This window comes from Symphalangus syndactylus, chromosome 1 (genome assembly GCF_028878055.3).
Source record: "Symphalangus syndactylus isolate Jambi chromosome 1, NHGRI_mSymSyn1-v2.1_pri, whole genome shotgun sequence".
In the NCBI taxonomy this organism is placed as follows: Eukaryota; Metazoa; Chordata; class Mammalia; order Primates; family Hylobatidae; genus Symphalangus; species Symphalangus syndactylus.
In genome coordinates this window covers 55,007,962-55,025,332 of record NC_072423.2, presented here as the reverse complement: position 1 = coordinate 55,025,332, position 17,371 = coordinate 55,007,962, and the positions used below count along the sequence as shown (strand labels likewise).

Genomic DNA, 17,371 nt, shown 5'->3' with positions numbered 1-17,371 from the left:
CTGAGCTCGTGATCCACCCACCTCGGCCTCCCAAAGTGTTGGGATTACAGGTGTGAGCCACCGCGCCCAGCCCCCAGCTGCATTTTTGACAAGTGTAGGTCATCTAAATCACACTTAGAGAAATGCAGCTCTATGACCTTCACCCGATCACAGCACCTACACATTGACAGACACCTTATCTACCACCCCCTCGACCTGCCACACCTGAGCTACAGGTCCCATCCTTGCAGTGACAATTATCCATGCTCCAATTTTCTACCTAATAAACAGCACTAAAGAAAGCACATAAGCATATAGATTAATCTCATCATTTGGGTGGCAATACCTAACATATTGCCTCAAGCATAGTAAGTTTTCAGCAAAAACAAGTGTCACTTTTTTTTGTATTATGACTCCACCAGGGTGGGGTGGGGTGCTCTCTAGGCTAACCTGTTAATCACCTTTTAATTTATGATTAGTTGACTCCACTTCTCATTCCCTACGACAACTTTTTAAATACTTACTCCTGCCTTTCAAGCTGCTCAGTCCTTCCTGGCCATCCCCTCAGGGACGCATGGCCTCCTGCTTTACTAGGAAAACGAGCACCTGCCTCTCCACCTCATCTCCAAATAAACCGCGGGCTTCCTCAGGGGAGGAGGCATTCCTGAGGCTTTCCATGCTCACTCTTCAACCTGAGGCATTGTCTCCGTTCAGTTTCTAACCTGGCTCTATGGAGACCTCCCTTGTGCTTCTCCCTCATCCTTCCCAGTTCTCATCTTTTATTTTATTTTATTTTTTTTTTTGAGACGGAGTCTCGCTCTGTCACCTAGGCTGGAGTGCAGTGGTGCGATCTCGGCTCACTGCCAGCTCCACCTCCCGGGTTCACGCCATTCTCCTGCCTCAGCCTCCCAAGTAGCTGGGACTACAGGCACCCGCCACCACGCCCAGCTAATTTTCTGTATTTTTAGTAGGGAGGGGGTTTCACCATGTTAGCCAGGATGGTCTCGATCTCCTGACCTCGTGATCTGCCCGCCTCAGCCTCCCAAAGTGCCGGGATTACAGGCGTGAGCCACCGCGCCCAGCCTCTTCTCTCCATCCTTTCTTTCCATGATGCCTACAACACGCTCAAGTCCATCTCTTCCTAAAGAGCTCTTCCCTTACCCTCAATTCCTCCAGATCCTTTACCCCATTCTCCTTCCCTTTGCCGCCAAACTTCTCTCATTTCAACTACAGTCTTCACACACATCTGACTCACTTCTCAAGACAGTCTACTTTGCTTCTTTCCCAACCACTTTACTGAAATCGTGCTTGCTGTGTTCTCCATCCGTTTTCTGCACCAAATTCAGTGGCCCTTTCACGGTTCCTCACTCTCCCTGCTGTCTGGAGGTGTGTGACAAGACACAGCAGTCTTTTTCTGGGATGTGCTCCTCCCTGGACCCCATAAACCACCCTCTGGCTTCTCTAGGTTCCTGTCTCCCCTTCTTCTGTTAACCACCACTCACCTCACAAGTACGGATCTTCTCAGGGACCCACTCTCGGCCTTCTTCCCATCTCACTTCCTCTAATCTTCAGTCCAGATCTCTTATGAAAGGCAGACCCCAAGTTAACCCTCCTGAACTTCAAACAAAACAGCCCAAACGGAACCCACTGACTTCCCCATCCTCCAAATGTGATGGTTACTCTGTATCGCTTCAGTTCATGGTCACCAAGTCAGAAACCTGGAAATTAACCCTCACCCCTCAATTGGTCGCCACATCTGGCCAATGGCACCCAGTAGGTTCTTTTTTGCGCCTTCTCCTCTCTCCAACGCCACAGCCTTGGCACTTGCCCTTGTTGTTGCCCGTCGGCTCCCTGCAGCAAGCTCCTCATTGGTTTCCTGGTGTTCCCAGTATTTCTCCATTCTCACCCATTGTTCAGCTTCTCATCTGAATAATCTTCCTAAAATACAGTCCTAGTCCATCAGTCATCTGCCTAAAAAGCCTTCGATGGTTCTCCATTTCCCTAAAGCAATGGGGGTTTTTGTTTATTTTTGATTTTTTTTTTTTTTTGCCCCTAGACCCTTTGAAAATCATGCACAGTCACCTGAGAGAAATGCACACAGGCTCATAAATCAACTGTCTGCATATAAGCTCACAGGCTCTTCTCCCTCTGAAGCTCACCTCATGGATGCCTAGGAATGATGGAACCCACAAGGCCCTCAGATTCCTCAGTCCTTTACACAAGACCCTTCTGGCCAGCTTCATTTCCCATACACGCCACTTACACACCCTCTCTGGGCAGAGACGACCACTCTCCAGTCGGGGAATACACAGAGCCTCCTCGTGGTGATGCTGTTCTCTCTCAGCTATCTTGCAAGATCCAGTTCTGATGACACCTCTCTCGACATCGTCCTTTCCCTTCCAGAATAAACTGCTGTATCCCTTTTGTCACATTCATAACCTTTTTTCTTCTTTTTTTTTCTTTTTTTGAGACAAAGTCTCGCTGTGTTGCCCGGGCTGCAGTGCAGTGGCGCGATCTCGGCTCACTGCAACCTCTGTCTCCAAGGTTCAAGCGATTCTCCACCTCAGCCTCCCAAGTAGCTGGGACTACAGGCGTGCACCACTGCACTTGGCTAATTTTTGTGTGTGTGTTTTTGGTAGAGATGGGTTTCACCATGTTGGCCAGGCTGGTCTTGAACTCCTGACCTCAGGTAACCCACCCACCTCAGCCTCCCAAAGTGCTAGGAAACAGGCGTGAGCCACTACGCCCGGCCTCATAACCTTTTCATAGCATGCCTTTCTCCAAGTGTGTTACTTGCTCCGAGCTGCCACACATATGACCATGTTCAGTCTTGTCTCTCCCGTGCCTGCTTCTATGAACAACACAGGGACCGCTGCACAGCGGCTGTTCATCAATGACTTGTTGACTCTAAAATGGCTCCCATCTCATTTTTTTTTTTTTTACAATAAACATATGCATGACAGTTTGTTACATTAGCATTATTTGAGCTTTGCTGAAGTTTGTTTGCTTATCTTTTCCTTCTTTGCTGATTTTCATTTGAATTATTTAAATCCATCTCAAAAAGTCCTTGGAGCTTTTGTTATATTCATAAGGTTAGGGAACTATAGAAACTATCAGGGTTAAACCATAAAGGGAACTATTCCACAAATAGTAAGAACAGAATATATAAAGGTCACTGCAAACGTATTCTATTTGAATAAGAATTAAAAGATAGGAAAACTAAAGGTAAGTCTATTTTCAGTCTAATGCAGAGTATGCAATTGACACTTTCCATTCTACCTCACCCATAAAAATTAAAATCAAAACATCCACACTAAGCACTTATTAATTTTTGGCCTTAGACAAGGTGAAACTTCTATTTTACTTTGTTAGCACAAAGAATCTTACATAAATGCAATAAAGCTGAATGTGGATTTGCCCTTTGGAGAATCTATAAATACTAACAAACAAGAAAGAAGTATTCACTCATATTCTTCATATAAAAAATACACATTAAAATAGATTTTAGTGTAATTGGCCACTATTGAATATGAAACACTGCTGAAATGTATGAAACACATTTTATCACATTCTAGTTTGAAAAATTCACTTTATCTTTACAGAAATCCAGTGCCAGTGTTTCCACTGCTATACTAGGTAAAAATCAAAGAAGTTTACAACAGAATAATCAAATACACCAATGTTAAGCCTTAACTTCACTTTTAGTGACTATAAGTAAATATCACTTGTACTTGAATGGTTTTCATCCAAGTAGATCTAATTCTTACACAAATCCCTTCTAATTATTATTTGGGAAAGAATCATATTCAATTATTTTGTGTATTATAAGATTTTATACTTACGTATTTTATTGCATTGTTCTCTATTATCAATGAAAACTATCTTTTTAAGTAAAAAAATGTAAGGACACATAGCTAATAATAAAACTTCTAAACTCCACACATTTCTCCTAGGTGTCTCATTCCCTTGACCATTGTAAAGTCTGGCTCTATTATTCAAAGAAGGAGGGAGAAGGAAAGGGAGAATCAAATTAATGCCTATCAAACTTCAAGCACTGTGCTTCATTCTATCCTTACCACACTCTGCAGGTAGTATTAGAATCCCAGGTTTTACAGGTAGGTAAACTAAGCCTCCACTTTGCGGAGGTCACAGGACTAGTGAAGCGCTCTGTTGGGCAGCTTGTGCGAGGCTCTCTTGGCAGAAGCCTCGTTATGTTGGCTGTACCCATGGCTCCTTTCTAAAGCCTTATCTGTATGTGGCTGTATTTTCTACCAAATCACCTTGCCACCATGGCCACCACTAATTGGGCACAAAATTGGGACAGGACCCAAAGTTGGCAGCCCATGAGAGGGACTGCTGTGAAAAGATGGCTGGCCACACCAGTGTGATCCTCTCTTATAAAAGAATGCAAGGATCCCAGGGAAGCAGAGAGAAGGGGCAGTAGTGCTGAGATCCTTCCCCACCCCCGGTGAAAAGGCAGTGCACAGCAGACACGCACGACGCAATCTCTCAGGCATCACGACAGAGACGGTACAATGGGCTGTGAGGCGGGAGGAGAGGAGTACCAGAATGAGGAAGTGGCAGACAGATGCTTTGAAACAGAGTTTAATTAGTACTCATAAAGCACTAATTAAAGAAAATGGCAACTAAACCAAGAAGAGAAAGATTTCCTGAAACTATAAACCTTGAATATGAAAATTATGAAGATGAAATTATTGTAATCAATATTTCAACAGAACATTACCCAGTGGTTTCAGTATTACACAGACAAAAGTATTCATTTTTAGGAAAACAAGGCTGCAATAACAAAGTAATAACAACCACAAAAATCACTGAGTTCCATTCTTTATTATGGTACAGCAAAGAGACAGCAAGATTAGAATCACCTGAGAATTTTTTTTTCTTAAATACCAGGGACCAGGCCCACTACTCTAGATCAGTGGGTCTCAATACGTGGCCCAAGGCTCAGCGGCAACAGCATCACCTTGTGGGACTTGTTAGAAATGCAGATTCTCAGGCCCGCTCCAGACCTGCTGAGTCTGAAACTCTTGAGAGCTGGACCAGCAATGGGGCTTGACAAGATGATCCGGGCGATTCTGATGTACCCTCAAGACTGAAAGCCATGGCCTTAGATGATATTAGAAGGTCAATCTTTCTTTTTATTATCGATATATCAACAATAAACTAAAACAAATCCTACAAATATGATAGGCAAAGGCTAATTTCCTCAATTAAAAAAGCTCATGTAAAGAATAAAAAACACAGACACAAAATACATCAGAATATGAATAAATAAGCAATTCAAAAAGATGTTTATTTAAGTCTTTATATCAAATCCAAGATACAAACCTATATGTACAAAGTATGCTTAAAAACCATGGGGAGGGGTAGAAGACATACAAAAAAAAAAAAAAGCCAAAATAATAGCCGTGTGGCTTCTGAGTGTTGAGAGTACAGTATAGTGTTCTTTTAAAATAATGATAATGTATTATCTTCATAATTTAAAAAATATATAAAGTACAGTAGCTTTATCACTACCACATATTACACACAAAGGTTAAAAACAAAATAGTAAAATCATTAGAAGGAAATAAAGTTATTTATCTATATGGCCTCTGGGTAAGAAAAGCTTTAAGACCAAAAAAAAGCAAAACCCCTAAGTAAAGTGATTAAAAAATTTGAAAAGGTCATAATTTTAAACTTCCATAAAATAAAAGGCAAAATAAAACGAGAAGCCCCAGAATGTGAAAAGATACTTACGAAACACATAGCAGACAATAGGCCACTGCCAGAATATAAAGAATTTCTACAGATCAATACCAACACACAATAACTAACGAGGAACTGATAAAGCCCATGATGCAGCAAGTCACAGGAGAGAAAATTTAAAAACACAAACATGGGGAAACTTACTCAAACCCACCAGGAATGAGGGAAGTGAAAATTGAAACGAGAAACCATTTGTTAATCTTTCAGATTAGCAAGAATTTAAAAGTCCATCAATTTCAAAGTGGTACATTCATGCTTTGCTGTTAGGGATATAAATTGGTATAGCTGCTTTTGGGAGCAACTGACAAAATCTGGAAAACCTGAGCCAACCTACCCAGCAATTCCACCACTAGCCATCAACCCTCCAGTACACATGCATATATGCACGGGAAAACTCACACTCTGTTGTTCTTTATACCAAAATATACATAAATATTTTGCTATTTTGTGATAGCAAAAATGTTGAAACAACCTAAATGTTCATCAGTGGGGAAACAGGTAAATGAGATGTGATACATTTATACAAAGATGTACCACACAGTAATAGTTAAGGGAAAAAAATTAGATCTATATGTAACAACATGGGTAGTTCTCAAAAAAGTATGTAAAAAAGCAAGTTACAAGAATGAAATGTACTTTATAGACCAATTTACATAAATTCTCCTTTGAAACAATATTTATTTTCTATATAGACATCTATCTATGTAAAAAACAATTTTCATAACCGGTAAGAATACTCAGCAAACTCTCAGTAGAGGTGAGGTTACTTCTGAGGAAGGAATGGGGAGCCAGCACTGGGGATGGTGGTCAAAAAGGACTGGTTTAATCCGGAACATTTTAACACATTCAAAAGGAGACTACACATTAATTACTGTCTTAAGCACTGTTCTAAAAGAACTTGGACACAGGTAAGCCAAAGTATTAGTTTTTAAAACTGGGTGGGAACAATATGGGTATTTGTCATTTTCCCCCTTTGTATTTTTCTTTAGCTTTTCAATCATCCCCCTTCAAAAAGCGCTTTGCCAAAAAATAAATAAATAAATAAAAGTTCAAATAACACGCTGCATAATATAAACATTTGCACCCAGGTGCACATGACCTGCTCCTGCTGCACTCAAATCATGTGGTTTTTATGACTGTATTGTAACACAAGTAAACAGTTAAGTCAAAATTAGATGACGACTTACGCATATAAGGCAGCTTTTCTGGACAGGGGAGGTATGGTGAGTATGTGAAGTTTTCCGGGAGATATGTTGTTGTTTGAACAAGATAATCACTTGAATTATTGCCTTCGGGATAATCTTGGAAAGAGAGAAAAGAGTTACAAAAAAAAAGGCCTTTTGCTTTGTCCCCGGAATGAAATACATCACTATCACTGTGAGAAAACTACAATATACAATCTACAGAAGTACTTAAAATCAATTATCTTTAAAGAACTAGAGAATAGCAAACTGCTGTGGGGAACAGACCTCTCAGCATGATTTCCCAAGAGACATCTAGAGAGCAGCACACCCTTATCCTTGCACACAGACATAGCAGTCCCATTTGCAACCATGTGAGAACACCTGCTCCCATCCCTCCCCTGGCTGAGCCCGATCTAAAGGGAGTGTGAAAGTATACCAGGGAATCCTCTCCACTATGGCACAGCCACGGGTGTTCCAAACCACCGCGTGCTGCTACTAGCATCCACAGAGCAGAGGGGTGGGAGTAATGTTTTCTTACCACCTCACACTGTAGAAACTGAGATTTACCCACTCAACTTACTTTTTGTAATACAGCTCATTCTAAACCTTTAGGTTAGTCATTCCCAGCCTGTGGGCTTCATTCCCAGCCTATGGGCTACAGCCCCAGGGGAGCCCTGGAGCTATTATTACATTAGGTCCATTATCTTTAGAGTCAGCAAGTTAAACTGCATACAGGGCACCAAAGTCAAATGCCTGAGTTCAAATCCTTGTTCCAACACACTGTAGCTGTGTGATACAGGGCAGGACACGATGTAGTTTGCCACCTATGCCTACTTCATACTGTCATTTTTAAACTTCAATAAGACAAAATGTGTAAGGTGCTGAAAACAATCCCTGGCCCATAGAAACAGTTAATAACTGTAGCTATGAGTGATTAGAGATGAGCACCTGACCCATGAGACAGTCACAGGCTCAGGATTTCTGAATGTAGAACCAGAGAGATCACATTTCAGTCCCTTTCTGGAGCAAAGTTCTGAGACGCAAATCTAGAAACCATGACACGCAGGTTTCCTGCTATGTAGGGAAGCTGGCCTAAGAGAATGACATCAACATGCAGTGAGTGAAATGAGAGATGGAAACAGCTCATTAAACTACTGTCTGTCTCCTGGATCACAAACGATGTACCACAGAAAGTGAAACTCTAGCAGACACTTTAGGAAAATGTGAAGATATTCTTTGAATCTTGAGTAATCTGCTCCAATGAGAGACAATGTAGAAGCTAAACCCTCTGACCACAGGGAAATGACAGAATTGTGCAAATTAGATAGGAAGTATGTGAGAGGAGCCAAAGAAAACTAAGCACCTCCCTTGCGTACCTTTACCTAACATCAATATTCAGTCATTGTCACAATGGAGTTGGTGGGGATGCTGCATGGGAGTCAGGACAGTACTTCAGGGCAGAGACTCACACCACCTGCAAGGCTGCTGAATGAAAAATGCCCTGCCACGGCTGCTAAGCAGAGGGTGTTGGGATGGGCAAAGGTTCCAGGTTGGGTACCAAGGAGGAAACAGAAGCCACAAGAGAAGGTCCAATTCCAAAGAAGTGCATGGAAACCCCAGTTACAAATATCACAGGGTGTCAGTAAGGTGTTAAGGTAAATGCATTCCCAGAAAACCCCAACCTATGTTGGGGAGAGATCAATGATGGTACGACTGCTAAGGCCTATCCTACCAGGAAGTGGGAAAGCCCCAATGAGACAATCCTCCCCTCTCTCTCTCCCTGGGGGAGTGCTAGAAAGCATCTGACAAGGAAAATCTTCCAAATAACAAGGGGAGAAGAAATTCAGTGAACATTAATTGTTTTGTATGCCCAGTGACACCCCAAGACCACAGACACTATACTGGTAGCCCATGCTCAATGTATTCCCCATGTGTCTGAAAGATTTAAAGATACCAAGCAAAAGCAAGTGTAAGGAAGTCCAATAAAGTTCTGATTCTTTTCCTTTTTTTTTTTTTTTGAGACAGGATCTTGCTGTGTCACATAGTCTGGAGTGCAGTGGCATAATAGCTCACTGCAGCATTGACTTCCTGGGCTCAAGTAATCCTCCTAGCTCAGCCTCCCAACTATTAACAGCTGGAACTACAATCACGCACCACCACACCCAGCTAATTTTGTATTTTTTGTAGAGACAGGGTCTTGCCATGTTGCCCAGGCTGGTCTCCAACTCCTCGGCTCAAGCAATCCTCCCACCTCAACCTCCCAAAGTGTTGGAATTACAGGTGTGAGCCACCATGCCTGGCCTGATTCTTAAGATGCTTTAAATATATATATCTACATACATACCAAAATTCTTGTTTTTTTGTTTTGTTTTGTTTTTAAAGGGCTTCTCTTTCTATGGGGACTCCTACCTTGCTAGTGGTAACAGCAAGTGCAATAAGCATGAATTGGGTTTCTGTCACTCCCATCAAAACTGCTTAAGATTACTATTGTTATGAGTTTTGTGACAGTGTCTAGTCAAGTTCATTGATTTATACCTTAGAGTTACTTATTTATCTTCAATATTCCTGGAAAGGAAGATAAGCCATTCTTATTTGAGGGAGACAGTAAGAAAAGAAAAAGAATTCTTAAAAATAAGTTTGCCAAAATTTAAAAAATCAAATCAAAGCATTGTAGTAAAGTCAGAGCAATCTCCCAGAAAGATAGAAAGGAAAGAAAAAGAATTTAAAAACAAGAGAGAAATAATACATAATAGGAGTTCCAAAAAGAAAGGAAAATAACAGGAAGACAAATTATCAAAGAAATAATATAAAAATATTTTGGAGAATTGAAGGGTAAGATATTCCATATTGATAGGACTGCTCCCAGCAAGAGAAGAAAAACAAAGCTCCAAGATGCTCTTTGTAAAATTTAAAAATACCAAAAGATCCCAAAAGCCTCCAGAAAGAAAAAACTGGTCCATGAACAGTAACTGCAATCAGGATGGTCAACAGACTTCTCAAAAGCTGCACTGGAAGAGAGAAGACAATGGCATGGGAATTTTGGAAACCCCCCCTTAGCGTGGTCAACTCATGTGCCTAAGGGAAAATCAGTGATAGATTAAGAAGGCTCTGCAAATTGGGGGGGAAAAAGAGTTAACAAGTAACATCAACAAAAATAAACAGATCTACAAAACAAACATAATTACAACTAGACTCAGGAAAACAAACCATTATCTACATTCTCTTAACAACATCAACAATATCGATTTGAATTTAAATTGTGACATATTGGGGATAAGGATAGGTAAAATTGGGGTGAGACTATAATACTAAATGTCTTTCTTCCATAACAGGAGTAGTTTAAATTGATAAATCAAGAGACAGCAGGATAGAAACATAAACATAAATACAGAATAAATTGTTAGTTCTCTGAGGATTGGGACTCAGGGAGGAGTGAGCTAGGAGACTGTTGTTATTACATTATACTCTTTTCTACTTTTAAAATATAAAAAGTTCTACTTAAAATAAAAATGCAAGAATACGAATAAATGAGCATTTAAAACAATAAACATTGAATGGCAAGTTCTTCACTAATTAGCTAGTGTGTGCTCTCGCTCTCTCTCACATACACATACACACACAGAGAGTTCATATTATGGCTTTTGTTGCACATACCACCAGAAAAAAGATGGGCTAGCTATATAGAGATGAGAATTTTTCTGAATCTCTTCAATTTTTATTAAGGACATACTATACACTACACGTTCACAGGAATGAGACAATAAATAAGGTTGTCCTTGGATGTACAACTATGATATAACAATATTTTAAAATACAAAAAAAAAAAAGTAAGTTTGTTCCTGGGGGTCATCTGCCTTGAGATGTTACAAGGCTCATTTTCTTATAATCCTGAGGCAGAAAAATATCTACATTTTCATTCAATCCTTTTGTTAATGTCATGCATTAACTTTAAATAAGAGTATTTCTTTACTCTGCATAATTTATTAATTTTATCATTAATGCTTGGGCTCCTTCTCTTAGCCACATGCTATGATTCTCTAAACCCACATCCAACTCACAGAAGTGCTTGGCTCTCTAGACATTTCTGCAAAACAAACTGTTAACTCCTTCTGCGGAGTCAGATGGCAACAGGAGGGCCAGAGAGAACTGTTCTACTTTTTATTTTAGTGCTAGAATGACTGAATCACAAAAGTAAACATTCCATCACTTTTATCAGTTTTTAAAGAACCACATTTAAGTGACTTCAAGTTAAGCAATATCATTCTATTCACTTCATTGAATACAAAGTTTTAGAGCTAAACGTGCTATTCTTGGCCACCTCGTAAGGAGCTCAACTCACTGCCAGACTTAGAGAAACACCTCCACACTCCTTCAGTACTCTGTCCAGTGGTATTTGTGTCTTCCCAATGTATTACGTGTATATAGTCTATCCACCACCCCGGCCATTATTCTGAATATCTCTTTTAATTGAAATCAAATTATCTTTGATTTCTAGTACCTAATAAAAGTATCTACAACATAGTAGGAACATACTATAAACAAACACCTCACAAATGATAATACAGCCAATAATGATTTAAACTTTTGGAGATTTTACTGTAATAAACCCACAAAATTGGCTGGGCGTAGTGGCTCACGCCTGTAATCCAAGCACTTTGGGAGGCCAAAAGGGTGGATCACAAGGTCAGGAGATCAAGACCATCCCGGCTAACACCATGAAACCTCATCTCTACTAAAAATACAAAAAATTAGCCAGGCACGGTGGCGGGGCGCCTGTAGTCCCAGCTACTCGGGAGGCTGAGGCAGGAGAATGGTGTGAACCCGGGAGACGGAGGTAGCAGTGAGCCAAGATCGTGCCACTGCAGTCTGGCCTGGGTGAAAGAGCGAGACTCTGTCTCAAAAAAAAAAAAAAAAAAAAAAAAAAAATTAGCCAGGCATGGTGGCGGGTGCCTGTAGTCCCAGCTACTTGGGAGGCGGAGGCAGGAGAATGGTCTGAACCCAGGAGGCGGAGCTTGCAGTGAGCCGAGATCATGCCACTGCACTCCAGCCTGGGCGACAGAGCGAGACTCTGTCTCAAAAAAAAAAAAAAAAAAAGCAACAACAAAAAAACCCACAAAATCATTATTCCTACAAAAGTTGTTAGGTGAGCAATGTCCGTCATGTATAACCACTGCTTTCAAAGTCAGGAAGCATTTTAAAAGGTTATGCATGACAGATGCATTTGGGATCCACCACAACTGCTATAAAAGGTAGACATTATTTCATCTAATGAATGGATAAAAATAAAATGAGCTCTGGGCCCCCTGCTTTCTTCCTCCCTTCCGGAAACACAACCAAAGAAAAGGGAAACAAAGAATGAAAACTGCCAGATGGATCCCCTACTAATTCTCACTGGACCTTATCACTTAAAGGAAAAGGAGAACAGGACCAAAGAACACCTTTTAACGGCTTTATTTTCCTGCAAAACGGCAGCTTAAAACAGGTGTTAGAAACCGATGAGAGTCCTAGTCTGTTTCCCACTAACTTCTCTTGTCAGTCTGGCAGTGTCTGGGGGCCTCAATTCATGTATCCATCAAATGAGGAGGCATGCTAGGTTATTTCCAACAAACCTATCCACTCTAACATTGCATGGCCCTTATCTGCTTCAGTAATTAGATGAATTCACTGAATACATCTTGTTTTCATAATTTGACTGGCTCTGTGGGCTACATGGCACCATCTGATTATAAGAGTATATAATTTCTTTACAAAAATAGTATACATCTATTTATATTTGATGCCACAGAAAGTCAGGTACAGGATTAAAAACCCCTTTTGGAAATCAAATGTGCTTATAACTATCACAATCTATTTAGCATTTAGTGTTAAATTGTAAATGAGCCACTGCATATTAATCAATTCTCCTCTAGAGCTCAGTTAGCTTTTTGTACACCTTATAGGCCATTATCTTCTTTTTCGGATTTTATATCTATAGAAGTCTATATAGAAATAACCAATTGCATTATAAATAACTATTTATGTTTCCATCTCTCCCACAGGCCTAGAGATCCTCATATTAAAGGAGACTGTTTTCCTTAATATTGTGTCTCCAATATCTGGTTAAATATACTAACTATAATAATTATTCATAAATGTTGGCTAAATGAACACGGCGGAGCCTCATTGCTGACTCAAACTCCATTTTTCCCTTTCCCCATAGGTAACAGAATGCCAGTGTCACTAGAGTTCCAGCAGACTCTGGTCAAAGACTATATTTCCCAGTGTTATTGCATGTGGCCATGCAATTAAGTTCTAGCCAATTAAATGTATGAAGAAATACTATGTGGGACCCCTGGGAAGGCTCCAGAAAAGGGGTACCTTATTTGTTCTTCTTTGTTCTCCCTTTCCTCCTTCCTACTGACCCAAGTTCAAACACCAAGATGGCACCCAAGCAGCCAACTTAGACTATGAGTTAACCATGGAGCTACATGACAGATGGCAGAAAATGAAAAGTGTGATAACTTACTTTAAGGAGCCTCCACAACAGCCACAGATATTCAACTTGCACAGTTCTTTCACACGAGAACAGAAAGCCTCATGTGTTTAAACCACCACAGACAGGTCTCTGTTACATCCAAACCTAATCCCTAATGTATACAATGACTGTTTCCTGAGAACAGTTTTACCATCAGTAAAGGAACCCTATGAAAAGTTTTCAAAGGTTCATAAAAGTAAGCAAACTCTAATCAAAGTATGCATTGGTTCTTTGGTCTTTATTGAAACTATGACTTGTTGAGAGAAGGAAAGGATTTTCCTTTTTTTTCTTTTTTTTTAGTTGCAGGGTACTACAGGGAAAGATTGTCTTGCCCATGTAATCATTCCTCCTAATCAAGCTCAACATCCACACATATACCTTATTCATACCCCAGGGAAAACAACCTGATATGCACAAATTTTTAGCACTCACACAAATATACCAACTTAAAGATGTCTATTTCCTTTCAGTTGAACAAACTTTCAGTGAACATTTTTACAATCAACTTACTCAACCAGCACAAATCCTACAGAAGCTTTTAAAATGTTTAAACTTCTAAAATTGACCTAATATTCAGAAGACTCATTCATGCTAAGAAACAGTTAATGAGACTTTTACTGTAGAATTAAAACATCAACTATGTTGAGACAGTCCTTCTAAAAAAATTCCTTCAAGGTTAAAAAATTAAAATAAAACAAGAGTGTTTTGATTTGTGGCATCATAAACATATTAGGCAAATGACTAGAATGGATTTTATAGAAGCACATGTGATATTAAATTGAGATCAATATGTCACAGTCTTGAATTTTTAGAAGGGTCTAAAACTATCACCCACCTTGACATATATTTAAGAAAGAACATCTATAGCTGAAAGACAGACTTTCTCTTAGTAGAATGTGTAGGTTTACAGTGACACAAGGAAGAACTACTAACACAAATTAAATCTTTATTTTTAACTGTTCAAAATGAGACCATAAAGGGTACAACAACCGACAACCCCACTGAATCCTTTAAAGTAACACCTAATAATACCTTGGCAGACACTGTGGCAACCCTGCCATAAAAGAGCATTAACATTCTTCCACAACAGTGAAATCTATTTACATCAATTCTACCATCATTAAATTATTGGTTCAGCCTATTAGATTTTAACCTCCTGGGATTCTAATGGAGCTTCTACTTCCAGGTAACATTTTAAAAAGACAAGAGTAGGCCGGGCGCAGTGGCTCATGCCTGTAATCCCAGCACTCTGGGAGGCTGAGGCGGGCGTATCACGAGGTCAGGAGATTGAGACCATCTTGGCTAACGTGGTGAAACCCCATCTCTACCAAAAATAAAAAAAAATTAGCCAGGCGTGGTGGTGGGCGCCTGTAATCCCAGCTACTTGGGAGGCTGCGGCGTGAGAATGGCGTGAACCTGGGAGGTGGAGCTTGCAGTGAGCAAAGATCGCACCACTGCACTCCAGCCTGGGCAACAGAGCGAGACTGTCTCAAAAAAATAAATAAATAAAATAAAAAGACAGGAGTAGCTACCAATTTCCAATTTTATAAAATTTCTTCTTTAGCTCCTTAAAAAGGCCATAACACTATTAACAATCTTCTATAATTAAAAACAACTATTTTCTAGACCTAGTTGGAAGAACAACTTAGGAACTAGAATGAACATAAAGAGAGATGGTAGTATGGCTTACTAAGATGAATAAATTATTCTCTGGTTAATTTCTCTTAAATACAATATATGAATTGAAAAAGTAGAAGCTGCTGGCCGGGTGCGATGGCTCACGCCTGTAATCCCAGCACTTTGGGTGGCCGAGACAGGCGGATCACGAGGTCAGGAGATCGATACCATCCTGGCTAACACAGTGAAACCCCGTCTCTACTAAAAATACAAAAAAATTAGCCAGGCGTGGTGGCGGGCGCCTGTAGTCCCAGCTACTCTGGAGGCTGAGGCAGGAGAATAGCGTGAACCCGGGAGGTGGAGCTTGCAGTGAGCCAAGATCGCGCCACTGAACTCCAGCCTGGGAGACAGAGCGAGACTTCGACTCAAAAAAAAAAAGAAAAAGTAGAAGCTGCTTTCTATATTTTGTTTGCAAGAATTAACTTAAGTGTCTGTACAAAACCTCATCACTTTTGTGACCACACGTTCATACATCCTAAAATAGGTAACAGTCTCGATTTGCACAGTAAAATAATCTATCAAGACGCTTAGGGGAAGATACCTTCATCTTTAACAGGAAGTTACCTGAAGGCAAAACAGACTGTAAAAGATTTGGTTTACTGCTTTGTAACTACAAGGGGTTAAGCAGGAAGTAGTCTTACCTGTACCGTTGAGCGTACTGTTTTTATTTGTGTACAGCCTGATCATATGACCTATTGTTTTCACATTTTCTCTCAACATTATACCTCGAGCTTGTACCATAAAGAGATATGTGTTCGCTATAAAAGAAAAATAGAGAAAGAATGTCATAATTCAGTAAGCTTTTTATTTAATAAAATAATATTCAGAATTGGTGAAGTGCCCAATAAACATAAACTGACTCAATCAGCACGTCCAAACGGAAAATAGAAATATAAAATATTGCCTAGTAATAAAAACTGACAAACACAAACTGATTTTTTAAGAATAAAAACAAAAAAAAGTTGAAATATCCACCTATCAAATAGAATGAAACTAACTGAACAAACTATTATAATGAACCCCCACATCTGTGATTTTCTACTATAAAATATACTTAGAAATTTCAAAAAGGCATTTTATTACAGATACTCAATCCTACAGTCATAAAATTCAGTTTCTCTAATTATATATTAATTTCCTCCTGCCAAAAACTTCACAAAAGCTAGGATTCCTTATAAATCCCATAATATCTAGTAGGAATAAAGATCTTGCAATGGTCCTGAAAATTCTTCATGTGTTTGCAGGGACAGGTGATCTAGGATCAGTATCTCTTTGGGTCATTTCTAAGAGTTAATTAAACTTTTACACTCCCTTTCAATCACAAATCTTTCTACCAGGATGGTAAAAGCAAACAAAATCAAAATCAATGTGTATTTTTAAAGCAGGTCAATTTAATTATTCACAATAAGTGCTTCAAAAATAGGCTCCAAATTTCTTCTGCTGGGAGAAACTGGTAAATTGACAAAGGTTTATCGCAAAAATCCCTAACTTTTGAGATGTCCAGACCCCCCAGGGGCACAGAACTAAGTCAGAAACTCCTTTCCTGGTCCCAATTCTGTTAGTGCTGTGTATAACTTTGTACAGCTCCTTGGATCTCAGTTTCCTCGTTTTTACAAGGCAGGTGTGCAAGTAGTGCATTCTTCTTTAAAGTCTCTAAACACAAAGCTAGAAAATCATAAACTCCATTCAGATGAGAGGCAGAGGCTCACTATCATGGCAAAACCCAAGAAACTGCAAGCCTCAGTTAATGACTCAATTTTAAGATAAGCTGTCTCTGAATACAGTAATGACACTCTCCAAAGATGAATCCTGAATGAAAAAAATTAAGAATGCTGAGTAATTTTCTGAGTGCTGCTCTAGTTTCTCAAGATGGAATAGAGGGATGAGAGAAATTTAATGTTTACTACCTTCTTTCCCACTTTTTATGTAAATATGAACTTGCTCAAAGTACATATGAACAGAGCATAAATTAAACTACTAGAAAAGCAGAGTAAAATAAAATTTTTCTTTCACCTCCAGAAAAAAGAGACAAACAGAAATCCAGGTTTCACCTAAGCTTTACAGATACCGTTTTTAAAAGCATGTCTACAGGCTTTCTAAAAAGTAGTCCTATAATTAGATTTAACTTGTCTACACCTGAATTTACTATACTAGTTTACAAATACGACACGTTTTGACTACATTTTTGTACTTAAGTGGACTTCAAAAGAATGAAGACTCACACTTGTAATTCCTGGGAGGCCGAGGC

General features: G+C 39.6%; 1 protein-coding gene across 5 annotated transcripts in view; it reads right to left on the bottom strand.

Annotated features, from left to right (window-relative positions):
* The window catches only part of B4GALT6 (beta-1,4-galactosyltransferase 6), a 63,652-nt gene that overhangs the window by 29,226 nt on the left and 17,055 nt on the right, over positions 1-17,371 (bottom strand). For 2 of the 5 annotated variants that reach the window (XM_055235308.2, XM_063611033.1), the window contains exons 2-3: positions 15,765-15,881; positions 6,936-7,049 (exon numbers count right to left, since the gene is read on the bottom strand). In XM_055235308.2, coding sequence (XP_055091283.1) covers positions 6,936-7,049; positions 15,765-15,881 — 231 coding nt within the window. Of the gene's footprint in view, positions 1-6,935; positions 7,050-7,512; positions 15,286-15,764; positions 15,882-17,371 lie in introns of those variants that run through there. The other 3 variants (XM_063611038.1, XM_055235315.2, XM_063611065.1) reach the window with 3 other exon arrangements.